At 44.4% G+C, this 26,095-nt stretch overlaps 1 protein-coding gene across 1 annotated transcript in view; it reads right to left on the bottom strand.

The window, feature by feature from the left end:
• LOC124121193 (synaptic vesicle 2-related protein-like) overlaps positions 1 to 26,095 on the bottom strand; it is a 135,570-nt gene that overhangs the window by 64,470 nt on the left and 45,005 nt on the right. Inside the window, exons 3-5 of the mRNA XM_046484177.2 lie at positions 12,058 to 12,143; positions 11,189 to 11,287; positions 10,654 to 10,725 (exon numbers count right to left, since the gene is read on the bottom strand). Coding sequence (XP_046340133.2) covers positions 10,654 to 10,725; positions 11,189 to 11,287; positions 12,058 to 12,143 — 257 coding nt within the window. The remainder of the gene's footprint in view (positions 1 to 10,653; positions 10,726 to 11,188; positions 11,288 to 12,057; positions 12,144 to 26,095) is intronic.

Here is a 26,095-nt window from a genome sequence, read left to right as displayed (position 1 = left end):
GTCCCTAAGAATTTTGAAGAAACACCTTGAAACTGACCATGATTTACGTGTTACAAAGTACAAACTATGGCAGCTGTTGCATACATTTGGTTACAAATACAAAAAGATAACTGGAGAAAATAGGGCTGTGTTGTGTGAACGGTCTGACATTGTTCGTCTCCGAAATCATTACCTTCGTACCATCAAGCAGAAACGTGAAGAAGGATATGAGCCGTCTTCTTAGATGAGACATGGGTAAATGCGCCCCACACAGCCAGCAGTCAGTGGGTACCCAGTGGTGATTGTAAGGAGTCTGGTAGAAAGTTACCAATGGGAAAGGGTGAAAGACTCATAGTTCTCCATGCTGGTTCTGCTAGTCAGGGTTTTCTCCCAGACTGTGACCTCGTCTTTAGAGCCAAGGCCAAAGACAACAGGGAATACCACACAGAAATGAACGGCAATGTATTTCTGGAGTGGGTGAAAGATAAATTAGTCCCTGCTTTGCCTACCAAGTCTCACATTGTCATGGACAATGCACCATATCATAGTGTGCAGGATCCAGAAAGCAAGACTCCAAGCTCTAATAACTGTAAAGGAGACATGGTTACTTGGCTGCAACGGAGGAACATTACCTTTCCTTCTCGAGCGACGAAACCACAGCTCTATGAAATCATCAAAACTATGAAACCTGACCCAGTGTATAAAGTTGACAGTTACATCAAGGGTCAGGGTCACGCTGTCTTACGACTGCCACCTTATCACTGCGACCTGAATCCAATCGAGTTGGTATGGGGCATCGTCAAGGGTGACGTTGGACGATCGAACACAACGTTCAAATTACGAGACGTTGAACAACTCGTCTCAACGGGTCGGGTAACAGTAGAAACATGGAGGCGTTGTGAGGCGACAGTCGTTGACGAGATAGAGCCACGTTATTGGTCACGAGATGGACTACGGCCAGCAACAGTCCAACCTATAAAAGTGGCAGTCGGTTCAGGCACCAGCAGTTCCGACAACGAGATCTATGGCATGAGCGAGTCAGATTGCGACTGAAATTATCATGAGACGGCCCCTCTAACGCTCTGCCATTTCCCCTACCACAGAACGTGCAGTGCATGCGTGCTTGCGCTGTGCCTTCCACGGTTTGTCCCCCCTACGTGTCATGTACACATTTCTATACAAAATTACATGATATACTACCCATCAAAAGTTTAGACTCACTGAAACCACTCACTATATCTCGTAAGAAAATCGTATTTGTGAAAGCTACCGATAAAAAATAACAAAATCATTCATTTAGGTCTTCATATCCTTGTTCACAAGGACGTGTGCATTGATGATTAGTGAACCAGAATGCCGTATTGGCTAGTACCATACAAAAGTGAAATTGCAAAATTTAATAACGGGTATGACCACCCCTGGCTCTAACACAGACATTGCATCGACGTTGCATACCACGAAAGAACAGTTCAATCTGCCGCTGGGGAATGTTTGCCACTCCTCAAACAATGCATTGCCAAGTTGGCGAAGGTTAGCAGGGGTAGGAACTCTGGCATAAACACGCCGTCCCAGCAGATCCCAAACATGCTCAGTGGGGTTCATATCGGGCGATAATGCTCGCTAATCCATTCGATTCACCCCATTTTGTTGTAAACAAGCTGACACGATGCGAGCTCTGTGAGGCCTGGCATTATCATCTTTGAAAACCGCGTGACCTGGCATGGCCCTTAAGAATGGAAGCACAATAGGAATGATGATCTCGTCCCTGTATCTCTGGCCAGTCAGATTTCCATCCTGTACCAGTAAATCAGTTCTTCCAGTCAGGGTGATACCTCCCCAGACGATAACGGATCCACCTCCAAATCGATCATGCTCCACAACAGCAACGTCAGCGTACCGCTCTCCCTGACGTCTGTAGACTTGGATCCGACCATCGTTGAAATGCAGATTGAACCTTGATTCGTCGGAGAAGAGTACCCTTGCCCATCTGCGGGGACCCCAGCATAAATGTCCATTTCCCCAATTCAGTCTGTTCTGACGGTGGCGTGGTGTAAGAGGGGGTCTTACAGCTAGACGACGTGCCCGCAGTCCGTAGTGACGTAATCGGCGGCGTATTGTTGATACAGATACACGTCGTCCTGTAGCTTGTTGGAAAGCATTATTGGCTGCTGTGGCTGTAATGTGTCTGCCCCTGAGAAACAGCAAAAAGACGCATCGGTCATCTTGCTGTGATGTTACCCTTGACCTACCCGACCTGGGTCGATCCTGGACAGAGTTGGTCTGTTGTAAGCGTACCCAGAGGTTGGAAACTGCCTATTGGGATACGCCAAGACGTCTGGCAACATACCATTGTGATCTGCCATCTTGTAGCAGTGCCAAGGTTTGATGTCGTTGCTCAATACGGAGATTCTCCCTCTACCCATGCTTGCATCAAAGAAGAATTTCTCCACTAACTCAGAAGAGCCAACTGCAATCCTTATAAAGATGAATTGCACGAGTATCCCGCGTCAAATTGCTGCTAAAACACATGCATTATCGTGCATGTGAACACCTGCGTTTTGGTGCGAATTTTGTTTAAAAATGTGCGACATTTCACAGAGTTTTATCAATTAATGAACGAAAAACTCTAATCTTTTCACCGTTACAGATTTGGTTTCACGCCACATCAGTTCATGTGCTAACAGTACCTGTAAAAAGTTTAGAATATTTGGCATTATCTGGTTTGAAACAGTTGAGTATAGTGAGTGGCTACATTTACACTGGTGAGTCTAAACTTTTGATGGGTAGTATAGTTTCTTAAAGAACTTCATCCGTCATGGGTCTTAAAATAAACAAAATTCAGATTTTGTTGGGTACAGGGTATTCATGGTCAAGTACCGTATTGATGTTTCATACACTTTTCTGGATTTCGAGTTATTTTGCAATTCATCGTTCTCATTTGGAGTCAAACGGACTGTAAACGAGCAACTGGAAAAAATACTCAAGTTGCTGGAACATTCAGCGCCCGGCCCGGTTAGCGCAAACAAACAGGTAAGGCTTGGTTTTAGTTCTCCCGCCATTTCACCCAACATAGGGAGAATCCCCAATGCTCACAACGAGGCCGACGGAGACGAGGCTTGGCCAGCCAATCAGAACGCAGGATATGGGGATTCCCTATCCTTCCGTGCGGATGGAATAGAAGCACACGTCAAACAACAGGTGAGGGAAAAAATCTGGCGTGGCGAGTTTGTCGACCTCAGCACAATCCTACCAAACACCGAGGAAAGTCACCAGGATGGTACGATTACCATGGCGTACGATTCCTCAGGTAAGATAATTTTTAAACCAATGAAGCAGCAACCAAAGCGCCTGTCCCTGGCAAGCTGGACTTCAGCTTTCCACATTTTCATGTATATCTATGTTAGTAGGCACTCTGAGGTCCGCACAACCAAGGGGTTGCTGTACTACATGGAAACCATAAGAATGGCGGCACTTCGATTCGGGGGGGGATGCCTGGTCAACCTACGACCAACAATTCCGACACAGAATGTCAAGGGACCCCTCATGATGCTGGGACAACATTGACGGGGAGTTGTGGCTGAAGTACATGGTCACACAGCCGGTAAGACAACCAGAGTCAGGCGGACGGGGCGCAATGACACGTGTACAGGCGGACGGGGCGCAATGACACGTGTACAGGGGGACATCGCCAGTCAGGTATGCTGGGATTTCAATAAATTTGGCTGTAGCAGGGTCAACTGTAAGTTCACTCACAAATGCGGTAAGTGTGGCAAAAATTCCCACAGCTCTAGGACCTGCTTTCGAGGGAATGGGGTCCAACCAACCCCATACAAGCCCAATCAGCCTTTCCCAAACAGAAAAACAGCCGTCAAGGCAGGTAAATTCCATGGCCCCTTCCCCCGTGGATCTCAATGAAATGGCACCCTGGTTACACCAATATGTTAAGGTCAATTACAGAGATGCAAATTATTTATGTGTAGGTTTTAGCTTTGGTTTTAAGCTTGAGTTCCAGGGAAGCCGCACTGGTCGCCTGGCACGAAACTTGCGATCAGCCATGCACTAAGACACGGCAGGCTACGTCAAACAAAAACTACAAAAGGAAGTCGACCTTGGCAGGATGGCAGGCCCCTTCAAGGACACCCCCCAAGAAGCAGCCAGGCTATGGTCAGCATCTGGGTAAGCATGCGGAGGAATTCCGTCTAATTCACCATCTATCCTATCCCAGGGGTAAATCTATAAATGACTTCATAGACACAGAGGCCAGATTTGATGAAGCTACTCATATGGTTCAACAACTAGGAAAGGGAGCACTACTAGCAAAATTCGACATTCAGTCGGCCTTTAGAATTATACCAGTCCACCCATCCGATTTCGAGCTGCTAGGCATCAGATTCGAAGGTGAGTTCTATTTTGATAAATGCTTACCATTTGGCTGCTCCATATCTTGCGCCATATTTGAAACGTTTAGTACCTTCTTGCAATGGTGCATGCAATCACATCTTCCACCGTGTCAGATCATGCATTACCTGGATGACTTCCTAAAGGGGGGCACAGCAGACACCAGCCACTGCTCAGACAACCTCAACAGATGCCTGAATACACTAGAACAGCTTGGGGTCCCTATTGCGCACGACAAGACGGTGGGCCCCACGACCAAACTGACATTCTTAGGGCTGGAAATCGACACCAATGCAATGCAGATCAGAATCCCAGAGTCCAAGATCAAGGAGGCGACAAGGGAAATCCAAGACATCCTGTCAACAGGTAACATCAAGGTCACAAAAAGGGCCCTTCAGTCCCTCATAGGCAAGCTTAACTTTATGTGCAGGGCTATACCAACAGCAAGGGCATTCAGCTGAAGGCTAATCGATCTGCTTAGCAAAGGTAAGCAACCATTTCACCACATTAGGATTACCAGCTGGGTCAAGGAAGACCTACAAATGTCGTTAACATTTCTCACGAGTTATAACGGCATTTCAGTGTTTCAGGACCAACTATGGGTAGACAGCGATTTCCTCCAGCTGTTTTCACACGCAGCGGGTGGTGCCGGCTTTGGGGCCTACATGCAGGGCAAATGGTTTAACGGCGCATGGCCAACCCAATGGGTGACGGATGGAACTACACGAGACTTGATGCTACTGGAGCTGTTCCCCATCACACTGGCCATCCAACTCTGGGGCAAGCAACTTGCAAACAAAAAGGTCCTCTTCTACCATGACAACCAAGCCGTCGTAGCAATAATCAACAAACAGTCTACCAAGGCCCCAAGAGTGATGAGCCTACTCCGTTGCCTAATCCTGCAGTGCCTCCGATATAATATTCTGTTTAAGGCAAATTATGTCTGTTCCACTGCTAACACTATTGCCGATGCTCTCTCGAGGTTTCAGCTCAAACGTTTCCGAGAGGCAGCACCAGCCGCAGACCAGAACCCCACACCTTTCCCGTGCAACATATGGCTGATCTGAGGCAGGAAGCAGGCAGACTCCTACAACAATCTCTGTCTACAAACACATTGGCCACTTACCAAACAGGCATCAATGCCTTGCAACAGTTCCGGTCAACACACAAGCTACAAGAGGTGTCGCCAGTTGCTGGATCAGGTTGTAAACTTTATTGCTTATCTGTCAGTCACTCACCACTCCCCTAACACAGTCAAGACTTACATTGCAGCGCTGTCTTCACAGCACAAATTCAACGGGCTCACCGACTGTACAAACCATTTCCTGGTGGGCAAGATTTTAACAGGCTTACACAAATCAGCGGGCCGACCAGACACCAGAAAACCTATCACTGCAGATCTGCTGCAGGTAGTAACCAACAATCTGCCACACGTATGCTCATCAGCCTATGAAGCCAGACTGTTCAAGGTACTGCACAGCCTTCTTCGGTTTCTTTAGGGTAAGCGAGCTGGTCCAAACTGGACCCTCAAAAACAGGTTGCGCCATCCAGAATTTAAGCTTCTCGAGCAACCCCCAGCAGCTTTCGATCCATCTACCACACTCAAAGTCTGATCAGTACAGGATGGGGACAACAGTTACAATGTCATCTATACCAGGTAATCCGCTATGTCCGGTAGTCGCCATCAAGCAATACCTGGAGGCGCGCCCCTCCAGCCCACAACATGCATTCGTTCATTTCGACCATTCCCCCGTTACAAGGTACCAATTCCAGGCACACCTAAAAAAGGCCTTAGCACACAGCAACATAAACACGGCTGGCTATTCTTTGCACTCCTTCCGCATTGGGGCAGCCACATCAGCAGCCATGAACGGGTTGCCGGAACACCTCATACAGCAATACGGCAGATGGAAATCAGATTGCTACAATGCTTACAAACAAATTTAATGCTGCACAATTAATTCAAATAGTCTTTTCATGGTACTTACTACACTTCTTATTGTTTACAGTTTGGATGGTGGGATCCAGCTACATGGCCAGGGCACGGCAGTACTTGCTCCTGAAGGGCACCAGTCCGAACCAACCGAGGATGCTATGGCTGGCATGAGGGGGGATGAGGTGGAAGGAGCTGGACACCATTCTAGATGCACAGGTCAAGGCAACACGGCGCAGCCCCAGAGCCCTCATCATTCACCCGGGCTCCAACGACCTGTGCTCGGTCAAGGGCAGCCAACTCTACCTTGACATGGTGGCATCAATCCTTCGGATACAACTCCAGCTTCCTGACACCAAGATCATCGTATCCTCAATGCTGCCCAGGCGCTGTGTGTGTTTACGGACAATTTATTGCATGCCCTGGTGCTTGTATGGGCCAGTAAGGATGTCATCTCCACAGGTTAGTGTTTCTTTTCAGTACATAGGCAAGCTGGGCAACAATGCTATCTCCGCGTATCACGTGGCCGTGGGTGTGGGGTAGCACTCTGGTGCTTTGTGGCGGGGTTCACACGAGCTACACTGCTAGTAGCAAATTAACTTGCTTCAAAATCAATATTCGTGCTTAAGGCTACCTGCTTTTCAGCGGGAACCTCTCCGGGGTTACCTGCTTCTCAGTGGGAACCTTGTCTTTCTCGATTTTTCAGCTGGGGAATCGTAAAACAACATACGTTGGGGCAAACAACTGCCACGTATATGGGCCCGGCGGCGGAAGTCGTCTTGTCAAGTGGTAGCTGACAGTTGGGTCCGCGGCGGTAGTCGCACAATGGTTTTGCTAATGGGGCCAGGCAGTGGGATCTGCTTTGGCCGGCTACCTGGGGCCGGGCAGCTGTAGTCTGACTTAGGCCAGCAGCGGTAGCTGCTTTTGGCAGCGTGGTAGTTGCCAAGCAATGGTAGCGTTTAAATATGCTACCGTGGGGGCCGGACAGCGGTAGCAGTCTCAGGCCAGCAGCGAGAGCTGCGAATCGCCATTGGCCACGCTAGTGGCCATGCCAACGGTAGCATTTTGGTATACACATCTAGCAGCTTAGTAGCCCACTAGTACCTGCACACCCTCGGCCATTTAACCCAATCTCATCTTGTGCTTTTATTATAGGCACGGGCATCCACGGCTCGGTGGCCCGTGCCTCTCCTTGGCATATCGTGGGATAAGAGGCACATATAGAGCGTTACTGTTGGGTATTGTTATATTTTGTAATCTATCATATAAATGGGATTTGTAGCTGCAATTACATACTGATGGTTGTTCTGATAATATATGCATTAATTCATGCTTAGTAAATGTAATGATATGTTTGTTTAATTATCGATTCTTGTAATTGTACATCACTAATTCAACCTTATTATATTATGTCTTAGGGTATTATCAACATTAAACCATATCGTGATGGGATTTCCATATCCCTGACGGAACAGACTAAATAAATCCCGTGAACCCCCACAAGTATTCGTCGCCATTCCATCGATGTGGTACCGCTGTTACAATGGCATCCTGGTGGGATGTACAGTCTCTGGAGAAGCCCCAAGCTGGACCTCAACAGCGACAAGGATGTCCAGTCATCATGACTGATGCGTGTCTGAGGTAGATTGTGACTCCCATTGACTTTAACTGGGATATGTGTTCCGTGGGATGGACTGTGCATTTAGTAACCTTCATACTATAAACACTTATTATAAGTCCATGTTAATGATGTTTACATTTATTAGTTGTGCGGAATATGTGTTTGTTCCGTGATTGACCAGTCTGCTACTGCTTCAATCATACCAAGGTTAAGACCAAAGCGAACACAAAATTTGTAAATTTTCGTGAACTTGCCTGAATAACGTTATTCAAGGTAGATTATATTTCATTATAGGAACCTTTTTAAATCATTAAATTTGTGCAAATTGATTTCAATTATCATATCTCTGATATTTCAATTTTAACTGAGTATAAATTTGATACGTTTTATTGGTAAATAACAGCGCGATGGTAAATTATGAACCATTTCAGCAAATTGAATATCCAAATGTTAAACAGAAAAAACTCAATTTTCGAGGTCATCATGTTAGTTGCAGAAATATAAACGTTAGGGTTAATCTCACCTTTCACACTTTGCATGAAACAATTAATGACTCAAATATTCACCAATCATAATTTCAAGTGTTTTGGTTAAATATTTACGACATACTAAATAATATTGTAATAGTCTTACGGGATCACTATGCAGGTGGAGTTGATTGTTTACCGCCATTGCCATGATCGTACAAGTTCCATCCAACGATGTTACCATTCAGATTGTTTTTGATTATAATTAATTACAATGGAATTTGCTAATTTTTAGAAATTAAGGAACTTGAGTGTTTTCCTTTTGTCAAAAAAAAATAAATTATGATCAAATATGAAAAATAAAATTATAAGGAAAATATCGGACTGAATGCCGCTCAACGTGAAGTGCCAAAAGTCAACAATGTCCCTTTCTGGTAATTGTGTGCCTGTAAATTTGGTTGATACTTTCTTAACTCACGATCTTTTCTTTTTGAGGTAAATAAACTACAATTATTTTTTTTCATATTTTGCAAGCTGAGCATTTATGCATACCATATGTAACTTCAAATATACACAAAGCCTACTCGTTAAACAGTTATAGCGAGTTTCATTTAGAGGTGTCCTTTGACTATGCGCCTGTCGACTAGGTTTGACAGTAGCATTGAGAGCTTTAAGGACATGAAACTGACAACCAAATAAGAGCATTTCTTAGCTATTCCCAAAACAAGCAGAGGATCATATGGCATATTGACAGCAAATGGATGCACAACTCTCCATGTAGATCTAGAGTCTGATGCGGATCTCATTGTACAGAAAGCTATGGAAGAAGCAAAACAGGCACCAAAAAATGACACAGCCTCGTTCTTCTTTGCTATCGCACTGATACAGAGTCGGAGCTTTTCTTCAAGTCAGAAGTCAAACAAGGAAAGCAGAAGCAACAGAGGATGTGGGATATCAGGAGAACAAAAGCTATCCTTGGCCTCTGGATTTGCTAGTTCAAACAATACTTGGATGTGACACAACATCGAGGCCGTTTTGACTGGACAAGTCTTTCAAGAATATCAGTGAATGTTCACATTTTCATTCTCAGGCAATCATATTTCACAATCCAGATGCATGTTCAAGTTGGTGACTGGCTTCAGTGAAATCGTGTAACAGTATCATTGTAAACAATTGTGGAATTATGTAAAAGTGTTAACTGTGCTAAAGCTTGTACATACCTGATTGTGTATCTTATTCATGAACTCAATAAACAAATGAACCTTAGTGTATGTAATACTTGAGATATTTTCTTCATGTGTGGTTTTCACATGTAAACAAGGACAATGAGAGATTATCTGAAAATATTGGACATGCACAACAATGGCATATGCCCAACTACTTGATCTGATTAATTACATCTAGAAATACTAAGAGGATGAGGGAGCTCAGAAACTCATCAACTGAGTTACTGACAGATTTTACATTCATGACCGTGAAAACAGACAAAATATCTTTGCAGTGCACAAGAGTGCATATCTGGTAAGCCAGTGATCAATACGATTGCATGCATTAACAGTGTCTCCGTTTTGGAAAACCCCATGGTAATGTCAGCTAGAGACAGGAATAAGAACACATCTGGACCCTAGTGTAGACACCAGGATAGGAGGAGGTACACAATCATCTGTTCCCTTTCAGGTGGACTGCCTCCGCGGTCTAGTGGTAGAGTGTCTGCCCGGAGAGCGGAAGGTTGGGGGTTCGATCCCCGGCCGCGTCATACCAAAAGATTTCAAAAGATGGTACTTGTTGTTACACAGCCTGAGGCTCAGCATTAAGGGGCTAATACGAGGACTCGGAGTCAGATGGCACGACACGACACGACAGGCAGACAGACGGACGGCTGTACTATGAGCATGTAGGGGAGCACTGTTTTTCTTGTAACAAAACCAAGGACAAAGACACTGTCATACACAGTTGGCAACTGCCTCATCAACTTGTGAAAACAGACTGCACTTGACATGGAACTTGGTGAGAACTTAAGCACTGCCTTTATTTAGTCCTCAATTTCATTGTTAATTGTGAGCTTTATGTATGATTGTGTCATTGTTTCAGTGTGCAGTGAACCTGACTCTCCAATATGTCCAAATAAAATTGTTACAAATTATTAATGCGAACAAGGGACACTCACATTTTTCCGCATTTTCTTTTTTTCTCATTGTCACATTAATTTATGATTTCCAGTATTTACATTATAGATAGATGACTTGTGTACTCACTGTCTTCCTGCCATACTTGTCACACATGCTGCCCCAGATGCTGGAACTGGCCATCATCCCAGCGAACACAACCTGCAACATCAAACTGTCAGTCACACACTGTGCATGGTCGTGCACTTACAAGAAAAGGCTGGAGCCGTACATGAGAGCACTGCTATATCAAACTCAACTTCAGATCTGCACATAACATGATATTGAAAGTAGTACTTTTATAACCTTTGGGGCTTTATAGTATGGAACCCATTATTTGTATTGTAATACGTGTATTGGTACATTTGACAGAATTACAGAAACAAAGTCAGTTTTCATTTTCCTATAGTTACCGGTACCGGTCTATGAAAATTAGAGCAATTCACACCATTTAACTAAAATAATGATGTGTGTTTGTGTGCCATATAGTATGAAAAAGGTGTTGGGATACATACATTATCATTGACTGCAGCATCTGTCCAACTAAACACTGTAGTTGATGTACACCTACAGCAGTGAGGGCGAATATGGCTTCACACCACCTCCTTAGTATGCTAACACTTACTGTTGTGATAAGAGCTTCTTGCCAACCTTGTAGCTGCCACTCACAGTGCAAGGCAGGAGACAGAATTGCCAGGATCATCATCTCCATCGCATCTGCCATCTGAAAGTGTTACACATATCAATGATATCAAGAATGTTGCAATCAACATCATAAAAACAACTTCACTTCTGAAGTGGACTGTTCAATTACTAGACACTAGATCCTGCATCTACCCCTACCATGATGGCCTGACTCTAGATCCTGCATCTACCCCAACCATGCTGGCCTGACTCTAGATCCTTCATCTACCGCAACCATGATGGCCTGACTCTAGATCCTGCATCTACCCCAACCATGATGGCCTGACTCTAGATCCTTCATCTACCCCAACCATGATGGCCTGACTCTAGATCCTTCATCTACCGCAACCATGATGGCCTGACTCTAGATCCTGCATCTACCCCAACCATGATGGCCTGACTCTAGATCCTGCATCTACCCCAACCATGATGGCCTGACTCTAGATCCTTCATCTACCCCAACCATGATGGCCTGACTCTAGATCCTTCATCTACCCCAACCATAATGGCCTGACTCTAGAACCTTCATCTACCCCAACCATGATGGCCTGACTCTAGATCCTTCATCTACCCCAACCATGATGGCCTGACTCTAGATCCTGCATCTACCCCAACCATAATGGCCTGACTCTAGATCCTGCATCTACCCAAACCATGATGGCCTGACTCTAGATCCTTCATTTACCCCAACCATGATAGTGCCAGGCCTGTCTTTCAGATATGCTTCTGTAACCAATACTAGAACAGCCTGAATGATTTAGTACATTCCTAAGGTTTTTTAAAAATACCAGAAAACAACATATTACTCACCCAGGCAAATCCTGTGAGAACAGAGAGTTTAACCTGGAACTTGCCAAAACCGATGTTGTCAATGGCTTGTTGGATGGTGAAAGTTTCTGGAATGAAATGTAATAAACACTTTATTTATAGTTTACTAAATACAAAGTTTCCAAATGGTCAATGTCTTGTTATTGTTCACCTTTCCTGTTGGTTATCTGTCTTGCCCTGTCTCATAAAAGGAATGTACTGTCTAATATGAAAGGACTAGGTATGATAAGGGCTAATATGAAATTAACAAATACTTGTCATGAATGTTCTCAGTCATGTTCACATAAATGAGAACAAGATCTTCTGCAGTTCAACACATGCATGATTTGGACTTAAACACATAACAGCACTAAATATATATGCAAGGCTGATTTCTGAGGTTTTTTAAATATAAGCAAGTTTCTGACCTAACCTGATTTTCTAAAACGACCTGGATAAAAATGGTACAAAGAACTGGGAAAAGAATTAGATCAGTTAGATTTTCTCTTGAAGCTTGAAAAATCGAACAATAGTTATCACTGATAATAATTCTAAGAATACTACCTCTATTACATCTTTGCCATAAATCCTGTATTTTGGCTTCAGTCACACAAGTTAAATTTTCAGATTTTCAACAGACGTCCTCTTCACTGTCAATTACATACAATTAGTTGTTCACGAATAGCACTATAGCAACCCAAACTATGACGTGCGTAATGGCGGGAAACCTCACTTCTTTCCAACATCTAACCACGAGAGGTAGATGAATTGGGAGGGAGTACTCCTGTTGTAATAGAGGTAAAATTCTTAGAATTATTAACAATGATAATTATTGTTCGATAATTCTTAAGAATTCTCTAACTCTATTACATCTTTGCCAGAATATACCAGAGGGACCCGGGGAGATGTGCCTCTAGTCATGCTAGTAACTCCCTGTGTAATTGACAGTAATCCTTTTCTGGAAACCATTTAATCACTGATTCTAATCCTGACCAGAGATTATTTCCTCTGAACTTTCCCTTTAGGACTTGAAAATCAGAATGCATCAAGAATCAGTCAAATCCATGATACCTTCACCAGAATTACCTTTATATTTGCTGAGCTTGTTATTAATTATGACATCGTCTCTGGTCTACTTCGACCAAATGACGTCATTTCCTGTTAAAAATGGATTTGTGACACTATTTCCGGTCCTGACGTCATTTCGGGTTTTGACCTCACGTTCGGTGCTGACGTTAATTCTTTTATTGGATAATGACGTCTCTTACCGTGAATTTCTAACTAAAGATCATTTCCTGATAAATGGATCTTCTACTGCTAGTTCCAGTGATAATCCACTTCCGGTTTCTATCTCTTCCGGCTCTGACGTCACATCCAGTCATCTGGTCATCAGGTCATCTGCCCCTAGCAGGAATGATATAGTGTCTCTGGCCCGATGGTGGTAGACTGATTTTAGGGAGCGATCTTAGAGGAATTAAGGTCCAATGTTGTTCATGGGTGTGACTTAATTGTCCAGAGCATGGAGTTCTGAAACTCTTGCTGCTGTCACCATGGTTAGGAGGAAGGAGGCTTTCCTGGGTTTTTGGAGTAAGGTGGCCTTAGCCAGGGGCTTGTAAGGTTCTGTTAAAAGTGCTGATAACACAACAGATAGATTCCACTTGGGGAAGATGCACGAGGTGTGCGAACATCTTCTAGTAGGAAGGATCTCATTAGTCTGTTAAGAATGGGATGGTTCCCAATTGAGAGTCTGTCATGTTGAAGTACAGAGTGAAGTGAAGTAACCTTCTATCATCCAATGCCTGATCTTATTGTCCTGACGTAGATGTAGTTGAAAGTCCGCTACCATAGGGATGGAGATTGTATTAGTTATAATCCCTTGTCGTCTTCTCCACTGGACAAACATCCCCTCTATTGTCATATATAAGGGAGGATGAAGGTCTCCATGATCTTGCCACCACTTCCGAGGCAAGTCCTAAGTACCCGGATGTCTGCATCTTTTGTGTGATAACTTCCAGGTGGTTAGATGCAGGCTGGGCAGATTGTCATAGAAAATGGTTGACCTTGGTTGTGGTAACAGATCTCGACAGAGAGATAACTGGAGAGGCTCTTCCATTAATAGGCTTAATAATCGGCCAGATTGATGCTATCAAGATTATCATGCAATCCGTCTCATCCATCTTGTGGATGACCTTGTCTAGGAGAGACCATGGCGGGAATGTGTATGCAAATAGATCCAATCCGTCCATAGCGCATCCATCTGGTGAGCCATTGAATCAGGAACTGGACTGACATAAACCGGAAGTTGATGGTTTGGGCAGGTGGCAAAGAGATCCCATAACGTGGTTATCCAAGCAAAGACCTCTGGATGTAAGGTCCTCTCTGTTGCCACTATTCTCCCCTGGCGGGAAAGTCTGTTGGCATGGATGTCTCGCTTCATCCAGCAACTGATGATGTGTGCCAAGGCCATCATCAGAGAACTGGATCTGGTTCCTCCTTGTTTCTGAATGTATGCCACTACTGTGGTGTTGTCTGTGGCTATGAGGATGGAGGATTGGGAGAGACGTATTTTCCATGCCAGGATGGCATTTCCCTGCAGTTGATATTTTTCAGCGTATGACAGAAAATGGCCTCCCACTGGACCCGGAGTTGGCCTTATGTTGAAAGACGATAGGCGTAAATTGATAGGCGTAAATTGCAGTCCATAGACATAACCAGGTCGAAAGGGTCTATAACGGGTGGCAAGGAAGTCAGAACGTACATTCACCTCTGCCCCCGATCTTTCCCCTGTGAAAGGATCTTCGTTTCTTGTAGTCAGGCTGACGAAACAAATCCTGAATAGACTAATGTTTGTCATACCCCCGACTCGGTTGGAACAAATCCTTCCTGGGGGGAACAAAGTTCTTACATGGCTGTTTATATGACGAGTCTTTCTGATCCCAGGTACACTCCGGGGTATAGGAAGATCCATGTGCCTGACAGCTGGGTTGATAGTCGACACCTGGAATCATTCAGTTGTGTCTTATCTGACCTCGTCCATGACATGTCCAAATTTGCCGTTGAACATCTTGGGAGCGGTTATCAGTTGTGACATTATCAACCTTTTCGTTTGGTTGGAAACAGCTCTTGAACGAATCTGTGCTAGTAGTTGTTGACGCTGTACCCAGAGTAGCTGTGAAGACATCCAGCCTTGGGTGGAGAGTAAGTCTTCCTGCATTCTGACTATGGTGTCTAGCAGTCTGTGGATGAGTCCGACCTGATCCGTCCTAATAGTCCTAGGAGTCTCTCTGGATATGCTGTCATATGATGTCTGCAATGGTGGAATGATGTGCCTGATTCTGGCGTCAAACCAGTTAATATATGCGCCAATGTCCATTGAATGTCTGGACGCCATAGACAGCTCTTTAATCCGGGAAGCAGGTAACCTGACTTTAGTATTAGCATTGCGTACTAGCTTCATAAAGTCCTCATCCAAAACTTGATGGTCTGGAAGTAGAGAATCATGGGTTTGATACAACTTCCGCTTCAATGGAGGTAAGGGTTGCTGGTGATCATGCCAGAGCTTGAGTAAATTTTCAGAAGCCCCGATCTACCACCTTGCCTGCAAAATTCGACAACGGCAATGTCTGGTGGATATGTTGTGAATTGGAGGTTGAATTACAGGCATAAGATGATATAACTCCTCAATGAGTTCCACAAAGCTGTATCCCTCTGTATGATCCCGCTGGGGTGAATCGTCAGACTGATATACCTCCTCATATAGGTCCAATTCCACCTCAGAATGACCGTGGATGTTCATCATAATCCTTACACTCAACGTGTTCCCCGTGCGGTTCCTCATCCGCTGGTATTCAGGACTCTACTATGAGTAAGGTCTGTGCGGCTTGTGACGACTGCCCGTGTCCTCCATCAAACCACTAGGCTGTCCCATGATGTAATCTCCGTTTCGTGCAGTCTGAGCAATCGGCTTGGGTTCTGTGGGGTCTGTTCCGTGGGGTCTGTGCGGTGACCTTACGGTGTCTTAGATAAGGAAGATGGCCTTGTGGTACCCTGACAGGAACCAAGTGGAAATCTAGATGCCCATGTCTCACGGGAGGGTAAAGCTTGGGAGCTTCTACCCAGCTGGTCCCCATGGTCATCTTGGGTCATCTACAGCTGTGGATGTGGTCTGAACAGATGACTGTCCCCCATGCCTCTTCGGCGGAAGACTCTTCTTGGCCAATACTGTCTGCTTCTTTTTCAGCATCTCCATCTCCTGAGATATAGCTAAGAAGTGGAACTCAAACAGCGACTCCATCATCATCTTCTGTTGGTTGAAGAGCTGTTCCATTATGTTCATAGGGAGCAGAAGTAGATTCATTCCAAGGATTAGTAGGTAGAGACGCTGTGATAGGATCAGAGGTTAGGTCTGAGTCAATAGCCGAAATTACATCGACCTTCTTCTTAGCTTTAGTCAAGGCTTCTGCTAGTTTGTTGAAGGCCTTCTTAAACAAAGTAGAGCACTGATCGCATCTTGCCTCTTCAGTGCATTTGGCCTCTCTGCACTTCCACTAGTTGCTGTGAGGATCTCCCGTGAACATAAAATGGCCACACCTCTTACAAGCAGGAGGAGAGTGAGACTCCATGACGACCTCACAAACACCTCACACCAGCAATACTTATGTGAGTACGATCGTCACTACAATTAGCAGCTCTTAATATGACAATTTTTTATTAAATGTGACTTAAACAATGTGCTAGATTGTTACAACTATAACAATAGGTGTTGACTCTAGCACACAGGAAAGAGTGAGTGAGTGAGTGAGTGAGTGAGTTGGGTTTAACGCCGCTTTTAACAGTATTACAGGTATATCGTGGCATGTCAGCTTAATGTAGGAGGAAAGCCCGAAATGCAGGTCTCAGACGTTTACCACTTCGGTGAAACCCACGAGCACGGGTATGGTGCTGACAAACCTAGAAACATAATCGGGGCGAATCGGGATACGAACCCACAATCATAGGTTTCTGGCGTGTCCGAAGGGACGCAACTCTGCACAGCGAATCGCAGCGCCTTAGACGACTGGGCCACCAATGCCCCCCACAGGAAAGAAGTGAGGTTTCCTGCCATTACGCACGTCATAACTTTGGTTTCTATAGTGCTATTTGTGAACAACTAGTTGTGTGTATTTGACTGTGAAGGAGACGTCTCTTGAAAATCTGAAAATTTAGTTAGTGTGACTGAAGCCAAAATATAGGATTTATTACAAAGATGTAACCGAGATAGAGGACTCGCAAGAATTGAGGGCCTTGATGTCATCGCCATATCTGTGTAGTGGAAACAAGATTGTAAAGGGAAGTAAGAAAAAAGTCTGTTTGTCAACAATATTAAATGTGTGATAACTTTCATACCATTTTCAGTTGGACAAAATGTTGCTATCCACCTTTGACTTTCTTGATATTGACTGACATGACAGCACATCTAACTTGATCTCTCCTTCTACCCAACAGCACATGGATAAGCTTGCAACCCGGCAATGTGTCAACTGCGACAAGTCAGAAGAGATGACTGTGGCTAGAAAGTTGCTCATTTGCATCATTTTGCAAATAAAAGCAACAAAATCCTTTCCATAACCAGAAGAAATATCTGCCAAAAGTATAGTCCATTGTACGATTTTGACTATATCCTCCCAAGAGAAGAGCAGCCATCAACCACAAACTCGTGAGAGGAGCCAAGCAGGCAAGGACAACCGGAAGACAAACCCAGGGAGTACGTATAGTACAGGTGGCCAAAGCTGACGGTGAGTTTTCCAATAATGGGAATAACGAAGGTGGCACATCCAAGCTTTCTCCCAACAATGGCATGAATGTGCAATCTGTACAGCTTATTAATGCTGCACATGCTAATAACTCGGGTGGCCAGCTAAACGAGCAACTGAAAAAAAATCCTTTCATTACAAACTTTCAGCGTCCAGCTCCGCCAATGAAAACCAATTGGTAAGGCTTGGTTTCAATTTACCCATGATTTCGCCCAACATAAAGAGAATCCCCTTCCCTGAAGCTGCCAGTGATGCGGCTTGGGCAGCAAATCAGGGCACCATTTACGGGGATTTTCTATCCTTCCGTGCAGAATGGAATAGACGCACATGTCAAACAGCTGGTGAGGAAACAATTTTGTGTGGCAAGTACGTGGATCTAGGCACCCTACTACCAAACACCGAGGAAAGCCATCACAAAGTCACAAAGATGGTGCAATAACCATGGCATATGATTCTTCAAGTAAGATCATTTTCAAAACCCATTAAGCAGAAACCCAAGCGCCTGTCTCTGGCATGCTGGACTTCAGTTCACAACATTTATACCTGTACGTACGTTACCAGGCATTCCGAGGTCCAGACAATGCAGGGGTTGCTGTCCTACAATTAGGACAGTGCTGCTCACATTCGGCAGGGATGCCTGGTTGATCAACAATACCAGCACAGTATGTCAAGGGACAACATTGACGGGGAGCTTTGACTGAAGTACATGGTCACACAGCCAGTACGACAACCAGAGTCAGGCGGACGGGGTGCATTGACACAGGGGGACATTGCCAGTAAGGCATGTTGAGATTTTAATAAATTTGTTTGCAGCAGGCACAATTGCAAGTACCCAACAATTGTGGTAAGTGTGGCAGAAATTCTCACAGTATTAGGACCTGCTTTTGAGGAATGGGGTCCAGCAGACCCCATACAAGCATAACCAATCTTTCCTGGACAGCAACCAATTGCCAAGAAAGGAAAATTCAATGGTCCATTTCCCCTTGGATCTCAATGAAATGGCACCCTAGTAACACCAATATGCTAAGGTCAATTATAGAGACAGTAATTTCTTGTGGGTAGGTTTTAGTTTTGGTTTAAAGCTTAAGTATCCGAGTATCCGCATAATCCATCTTACAGGAACCTTGCCATCAGCCAGGCACCAAGACATGGTGAGTTACGTCAAACAAAAACTGCAAAAGGGAGTTAACCTTGGCAGGATGTTGGACCCCTTCAAGGACATCGCCCTGGACAACCTCCAAGTATCCCCAATAAGTCTGGTGACAAAGAAGCAGCCAGGTCTTGTTCAATGTACCATATTTGAAACACTTAGTACCTTCTTGCAATCCCATCTACCAACATGTCAGATCATGCATTACCTGGATGACTTCCAAGCGGGGGGCACAGTAGGCACCAGCCACTGCTTAGACAACCTCAAGGGATGCATAAATACACTGGAACAGTTTGGGGTCCCAAATTGCCCACGACAAGACTGTGGGCCCAACAACACAATTGACATTCTCAGGGTTGGAGATTGACAGATTGAAGAGAAATCAAAGACATCCTATTGACAGTTAACACAAATGTCACTAAAAGGGCTCTTCAGACCATCATAGGCAAGCTTTACTTTATGTGCAGGGTTATACCAATGGCAAGAACCTTCTGTCACAGGCAAATCGACCCGCTGAGCAAAGGTAAGCAACCATTCACCACAATAGGATTACCAACTGGGTCAAGAAAGACTTACAAATTTGGTTAACATTTCTCACTGGTTATAATAGCATTACAGTGTTTCAGGATCAATTGTAGCTAGACAGCGATATTCTTCAGCATTTTACAATTCAGCTGGTGGGGCTGGCTTTGGGGCCTACCCGCAGGGCAAATGGTTTAGCGATAGATTGCCAAACCAGTGGGTTACGAATGGAGCTACATGTGGCTTGACTAGTTGAGCTGTTCCCCATCACACTGGCCATTCAACATTGGGGCAAGCAGCTAGCAAACAAATAGGTCCTCTTCTACTGCGACAACCAAGCCGTGGTTACAACAATCAACAACAATCAGTCTACCAAGGCTGACAGACTGATGAGCCTACTCCACCATAATACTCAGCTTAAGGCAAAGTATGTTTGTCCTACAACAACCTCTGTCTGCGAACACATGGTCCACATACCAAACAGGCATCAATGCCTTACAATAGTTCCGGCCCTCACATCAGCTGTGGTCAGTCCCAATGGATCAGGTTGTAAACCTTATTGCTTATCTGTCAGTCACTCACCACTCCCCTAACACAGTCAAGACTTACATTGCAGCGCTGTCTTCACAGCACAAATTCCGCTGGCTCACCGATTGTACAAACCATTTCCAGGTAGGTAAACTATTAACAGTCTTATACAAATCAGCGGGCCGACCAGACAGCAGAAAACTCATCCTGGCAGATCTGCTAAGGGTAGTAACCAACAACCTGCCACACGTATGTTTGTCTGCATAAGAAGCCAGGCTGTTCAAGGCAGTCTACTGTACAGCCCATTTCGGGTTCTTTAGGGAAGCAAGCTGGTCCAAACCGGACCCTCCAAACCAGGTTGCTCTATCAACAATGTAAGTTTCTCTGGCATCCCCAAACAGCTGTCAATCCATCTCACACAATCAAAGAGTGCTCAGTACAATACAGGGGCAACTGTTACAAGGTCATCTATACCAGGTAATCTGCTATGTCCCGTAGTCACCACCGAGCACTTTCTCAGGCATTCATTCATTTCATTTCATTCTCCCATTACTAGGTATAAATTCCAGGCACTCCTTAAAGGGTTTTAGCACACAGCAACATAAATACTGCTTGCTTTTGTTCTCACTCCTTCCGTATTGGGGCAGCCACATAAGCAGCCATGAACGGGATGCCCAAATACCTCATACAGCAGAATGGCAGGTGGAAGACTGATTGTTAAAATTCCTACATAATTTACCAACATTTTTAATGCTACACAACAAAGTTTAATATTATATACATGGTATTTACTACACTTCTTTACAGTTTGGATGGTGGGTTCCAGCTTCATGGCCAGGTCATGGAAGTACTTGCTTCTGAAGGGCACCAGTCCGGACCACCCGAGGATGCTATGGCTGGCACGAGGGGGAATGAGGTGGAAGGAGCTGGACACCATCTTAGGTGCACAGGTCAAGGCAACACAGTGCAGCCCCAGAGCCCTCATCATTCACCTGGCCTCCAACGACCTGTGCACGATCAAGGGCAGCCAACTCTACCTTGATATGGTGGCCTCAATCCTTCAGATACGACGTCCCGACACCAGGATCATCATATCCTCAATGCTGCCCAGGGATCCATTTAAGATTGAGGGGATGCGGAAGAACATTAACCGCAGGCTTGCCAACCGTGTGAAAGAGTGAGTGAGTGAGTTGGGTTTAATGTTGCTTTTAACAGTATTAAAGTTATATCGTGGCGTGTCAGCTTAATGGGAGGAAAGCCCCAATTGATGCAGGTCTCACTTCAGTGAAACCAACAAGAAAAGGGATGGTGCTGACAAACCATCGAACCGAGATTCAAACCCACAGAGATTCAAACCCACAGTCATAGGTTTCTGGTGTGCCCGAGGGACGTACCCTGCACAGCGAATCACAGCGCCTTAGCCACCTGGGCCCCCACCACGTGGCGGAGCAATAGTGTGTGTGTTTAGGGACAATTTGTTGGCACTTGTTTTACACTAATGGGAGGATGGTATCTCCAAATATCAGTGTTTCTTTTCCCTATCTAGCCAAGCTGGATGGATATGCTATCTCCACTTATGGCGTGGCTGTGGGTGTGGGGGTAGCACTTTGGTGCTTTGTGGCGTGATTTTTGTGGGATACCCTGCTAGTAATTAATTAACTTGCTTCCAAATAACTACTTTGCTTTTCAGCTGGAACCTTTCTGGGTTACCTGCTTCTCAGTGGGAACCTTGTGTTTCCCAACTTTTCAGCCGTGGATCATAAAATAGTTTATGTGGGCAAGCAATTGCAATGTATATTGTCCCTGCAGCAGTACTCGTCATGTCAGCAGTATTTGATATTTGGGCCGGTGGCAGTAGCATTTCTTATAATTAAATGTGCTACAAGCTGCTAATATCCATTGGCAATGCTTGTTGCCATGGTAACGGTAGCTTTTCGTGTACTTAACGAGCTTAGTAGCCCACAAGCACCTGCTCATCCTTTGCCATTTAATCCACTGTCATGTAGTGTTGTTTTCAGTTTTTGGCCGTGCTTCACCTTGGGCATATCAAGCGATAACACATAGATATTAACAGGTATATTGGTTTTCTGAGATTGCCAAAATTCAAGCAAATTTTGAGAATCCAGATGTTATTAATGTTGCTCTAATTAAGTTCATTTTCAACTGGTGAACTAACTGATTACAATCTACTGAAAATAGTGCCAAAAGTGCCATTATGACAGGCCATGTAGACTCCTTGATAAAGGGCAAATACTCTAACAGGCACACCAATGGATTGCCACGAAAAGTAAGTAGAAAGAATATGTGTAGGCAATTGTCATTTTGCCTATATGGCAGTTGTGGCATTGTCTAAACCAAAATACAGGTTTCAGTTGGATCTATATGATTGTTGTGGCTGTCTGACTGACTGATCACTGATCTTCTGACAGTATATTCATGCTCACATTCCAGGAAAACTTCCTCTTTCAGGTAACGTCAGTAGGAGTGATGAGAACGTTTTTTGGTGAATAGTATAATATATCATGTAGAGGTTATCATGCTTGTGTGTCTTGGGATGGTAAATAGCTTGTACAAGGAATAAGCACTATGCATTTGGCTCACCAATAACCATGTTTTATTGTAAATGATTAATTGCATTGTATGTATTCATTCACCAGTGCAAACCTCTTATAAAATTATCAAAGTCTTCTAAGGAGTAAAAAATACACATATACACACATACAGATACATGTAACTGTATAATAAGCATCATGTCCATTAAACTGTATAAGCATTTCTGGCCAAACACACCTGTGCCCACTCAGTCCATGTGTCATTTGTGCAAAGGTTTCCGGTTGAAGTAACCAAGGTTGTACAAATGCTGACATAGTTCTGTCCCAACGTTTGCTCCATTGCATGCATATCAGTTAAAATTAGAGTTTGTTGAGCTGCCTTAGCCGATCAGTAGATATAGTGTGATGTATACACATAAAAAAAGGTGAAGCACCCCCTAATATTATATATGATAATACACTACCAGAATGCTCAATGTTGATGGGAAAACTAGTGAGTGTGTGAGTGAGTTAGTTGGGTTTAACACCGCTTTTAACAGTATTCCAGTTATATCGTGGCATTGATGGCAATACTAATTATGATATTAAGGTTGTAGTGTTCAAATATTGTGACCGTTCATGTATGATGGCGACGTCCCAATTTTGCCATGTCTCTCTAGCACTCCTGCAAAAGACGTTCATGCAGCAAATACTGGTACTGAAAACAGTGTAAACAGATTTGTGTAACTGTCAAGTCTGAAAATGGCAAGAAGGAGATTATGTAAAGCTTTAAGATGGAGAATCATAGCTTTGCATGCCACAGGGATGTCTTTCAAGGCGAATGGACGTCAACTGGGTTACCATTACTCAGTAATCAGCCAATTAGTGTGAAAACATGCCCATACCAATTCAGTAAGACGCCCTCCTGTGATGTCAGGACATGAAAACAGGATACTACTGCGACTGGTGCAAAGTAATCCATTTGCAACGAGCACCTACCTGAGGCATAATTGGTTACCCCATAGACCTTCGTCTTGCCAAACGTTGCGGAATCGTTTAAGAGCAGCTGGAATGAGGGCCTGAAGAGTCGTCAAACACCCCCAACTGGTACAACGTCACCAGGGACTGCGATTACAATGGTGTTTGGCATACCAAGGGTGGAACCTCAGAACATTGAGACGTATCCATTGGTCAGATGAAAGCAGGTTTCAGCTGCATGTAAATGATGGCCGAATGAGAGTGTGAAGGCACCAAGGTACGGCATACACCCCTAAGAACATTAAACCAACTTTTCCATTTGGTGGTTGCTCCATGATGATATGGAAGTTGCATATCCAACAATTGCAAGCTGGACCTTGTGACTATACAGGGGAATCTCAATGGTGAACATACGTGAACGTTACATCCGGGAAGTTCTGGAACCAGTTGCTGTTCCCCATTTTGACAACTACCCTCTGGTATCAAGACCCCTGTTCATGGACGATAGTGCTGGACCTCACTGTCCAAGAGCTGTGACTGCATATTTGGCAAACAACGCCATTGCAACTCTACCTTGGCCTGCAATGAGTCAAGATCTTAACCCCATAGAGTACATTTGGGACATTCTTGGGCATAGAGTGCATGCAATGGACCCTCCTCAAAACAATCTGAATCAATGGGCAGCAGCTTTGCCCGTCGATGTGGGGTCATCAGTGGGTTTCACCGATGCACCAGCATGCCACAGATTTTGGCCCACAACTGTGACACGTCGGTGCAGTCATGAAACCAAAGATGATCGGCCAATGGTTGGAGGGTGTCCAAAGGATTTTGGAAAAAATGGTAGGCTTATACCGTCTGACCGGTCATCTGGTGGGAATCGGCTGGTAATCTCCCGATACCCGGACATTTCCTGTCCGATGTAAATCAAATCGTGCGATGCCCGGATGAACACCGCCCGTTTCCTGCTCGCTATAAAAGGAGCCCACTCAGTGCCCAGCCGATCATAGTTTGTGTTCGCTGTCGAAATTGCTGCAAGAACTGTATCACATTTCAGTTGATTTTGTAAATTTATGGAGTCTGAAGTCTCAGTGTGTGTGGAGGGACAGGCATCCAGAAGACATTCTATGCTGCTCATCCTTTTCAGCCCTCTATATACACTCCGTTACAGGCATGTCAACATTTCTGGTGTCCGATGAATGATACCCACTCGGCGCCTGCTCGATGCTTGCCCGGTCACCGGAGGGGAACATTCCGAGAATTGACCGATTTCCGCAGATGACCTTTCGGCTAACCTCCGATGACCATACCACACCTGCGCACTGCAAAATTTGTCTGATTCCCACGCGGTCTGGCAGGTGCCTGGAGGGTCACTGGTGGGCTGCCGGAAGATGTGTCACAGATCCATTACTGATGGGAGTATGGACCACCGGTCGCCACAAGAAAATAACTCAGAGTCGGCCAATGCTCACAGATGATCGTCTGGCATCCTGTCGGGTGTCTCTCAATTCTTCAGAGATCATGGGTATCTCTCAATTTTGCCGATTTTCAGCCTTTTCTGGCATTGTAAACTAATCTTTCCCTGCATTGGTGGATATGTGACTCACGCATTAGTAGTGCTATACTTATAGAGGGTGCTGTGTTGTGATAAAAACAGTACCGGTGTTTGGGCAACCATATCTCAATTAAAATTGCATTCTGGCTCAAAATTGTTTTTTGTATTCTGTTCTCAGATGATTGCTTTTTACAAACATAATGCTTTCACAAACTTCACTGTCCATTTTATCATGTTTGTGATTATTACTATACAGAAAATTTCTGGGGGATGCTTAACGTTTTTATGTGTATATTTAGTGTTGGATGGTTGAATGGCAACTCCAACTGTCTCCCTAACAGGACAAAACCTCAATCCATAATGAACTCAAACTAGAAATTCATGTAGGTTAATTGTGCTCAACTGTGGGTATGTGTGCAACAGCAGGCTATATTTATTCTGGCTCATAAAAACAAACCTATTTGATTTCCATAAATATTTGGTTTAATAAACATCTTATTCAGTTTCATATAGCAACTACATGCCTGTCTGAACATGTCTCCCAAACTTCTTGGATAGGCATTTAGAAGTTGGAGTACTAAGTAAGGATAAGAATTTATGGATGGTGGTTCCCCTGTGGCTTTAATTGTGTTCTGAATGGTATGACTTCTCTTGAAAACTAAATCAATATTGGCCTGTTTCTTTAAGAGTGTCTTGATTTTGTGGCTAACTGTTCCAAAGTAGGGGAGGCTGATCACAAAGGGTGCAGACTGTTGACGTGGGGATTTCTGAACACAATTAAAGCCACAGGGAAACCACCATCCAGCCACAAGCTAGAACCATCAGGAGCAGTGTACCACATTCCGTGCAATTGTGGACAAGCTTACATAGGAGAAACATCTAGGCCCTTAAAACCTGAATAAAAGCACATTAAAGCTCAGTCTCCAAAGATGACTCTAAATCAGCTCTATCAGACCACATCCGTGACAACCCAAGCCACAGCATTCAG

The sequence above is a fragment of the Haliotis rufescens genome, unplaced genomic scaffold (assembly GCF_023055435.1).
Source record: "Haliotis rufescens isolate VD_foot unplaced genomic scaffold, xgHalRufe1.0.p SCAF_15, whole genome shotgun sequence".
Lineage (NCBI taxonomy): Eukaryota > Metazoa > Mollusca > Gastropoda > Lepetellida > Haliotidae > Haliotis > Haliotis rufescens.
Note: the sequence above shows the minus strand (reverse complement) of the source record. Positions and strands in the feature narration are given on the sequence as shown.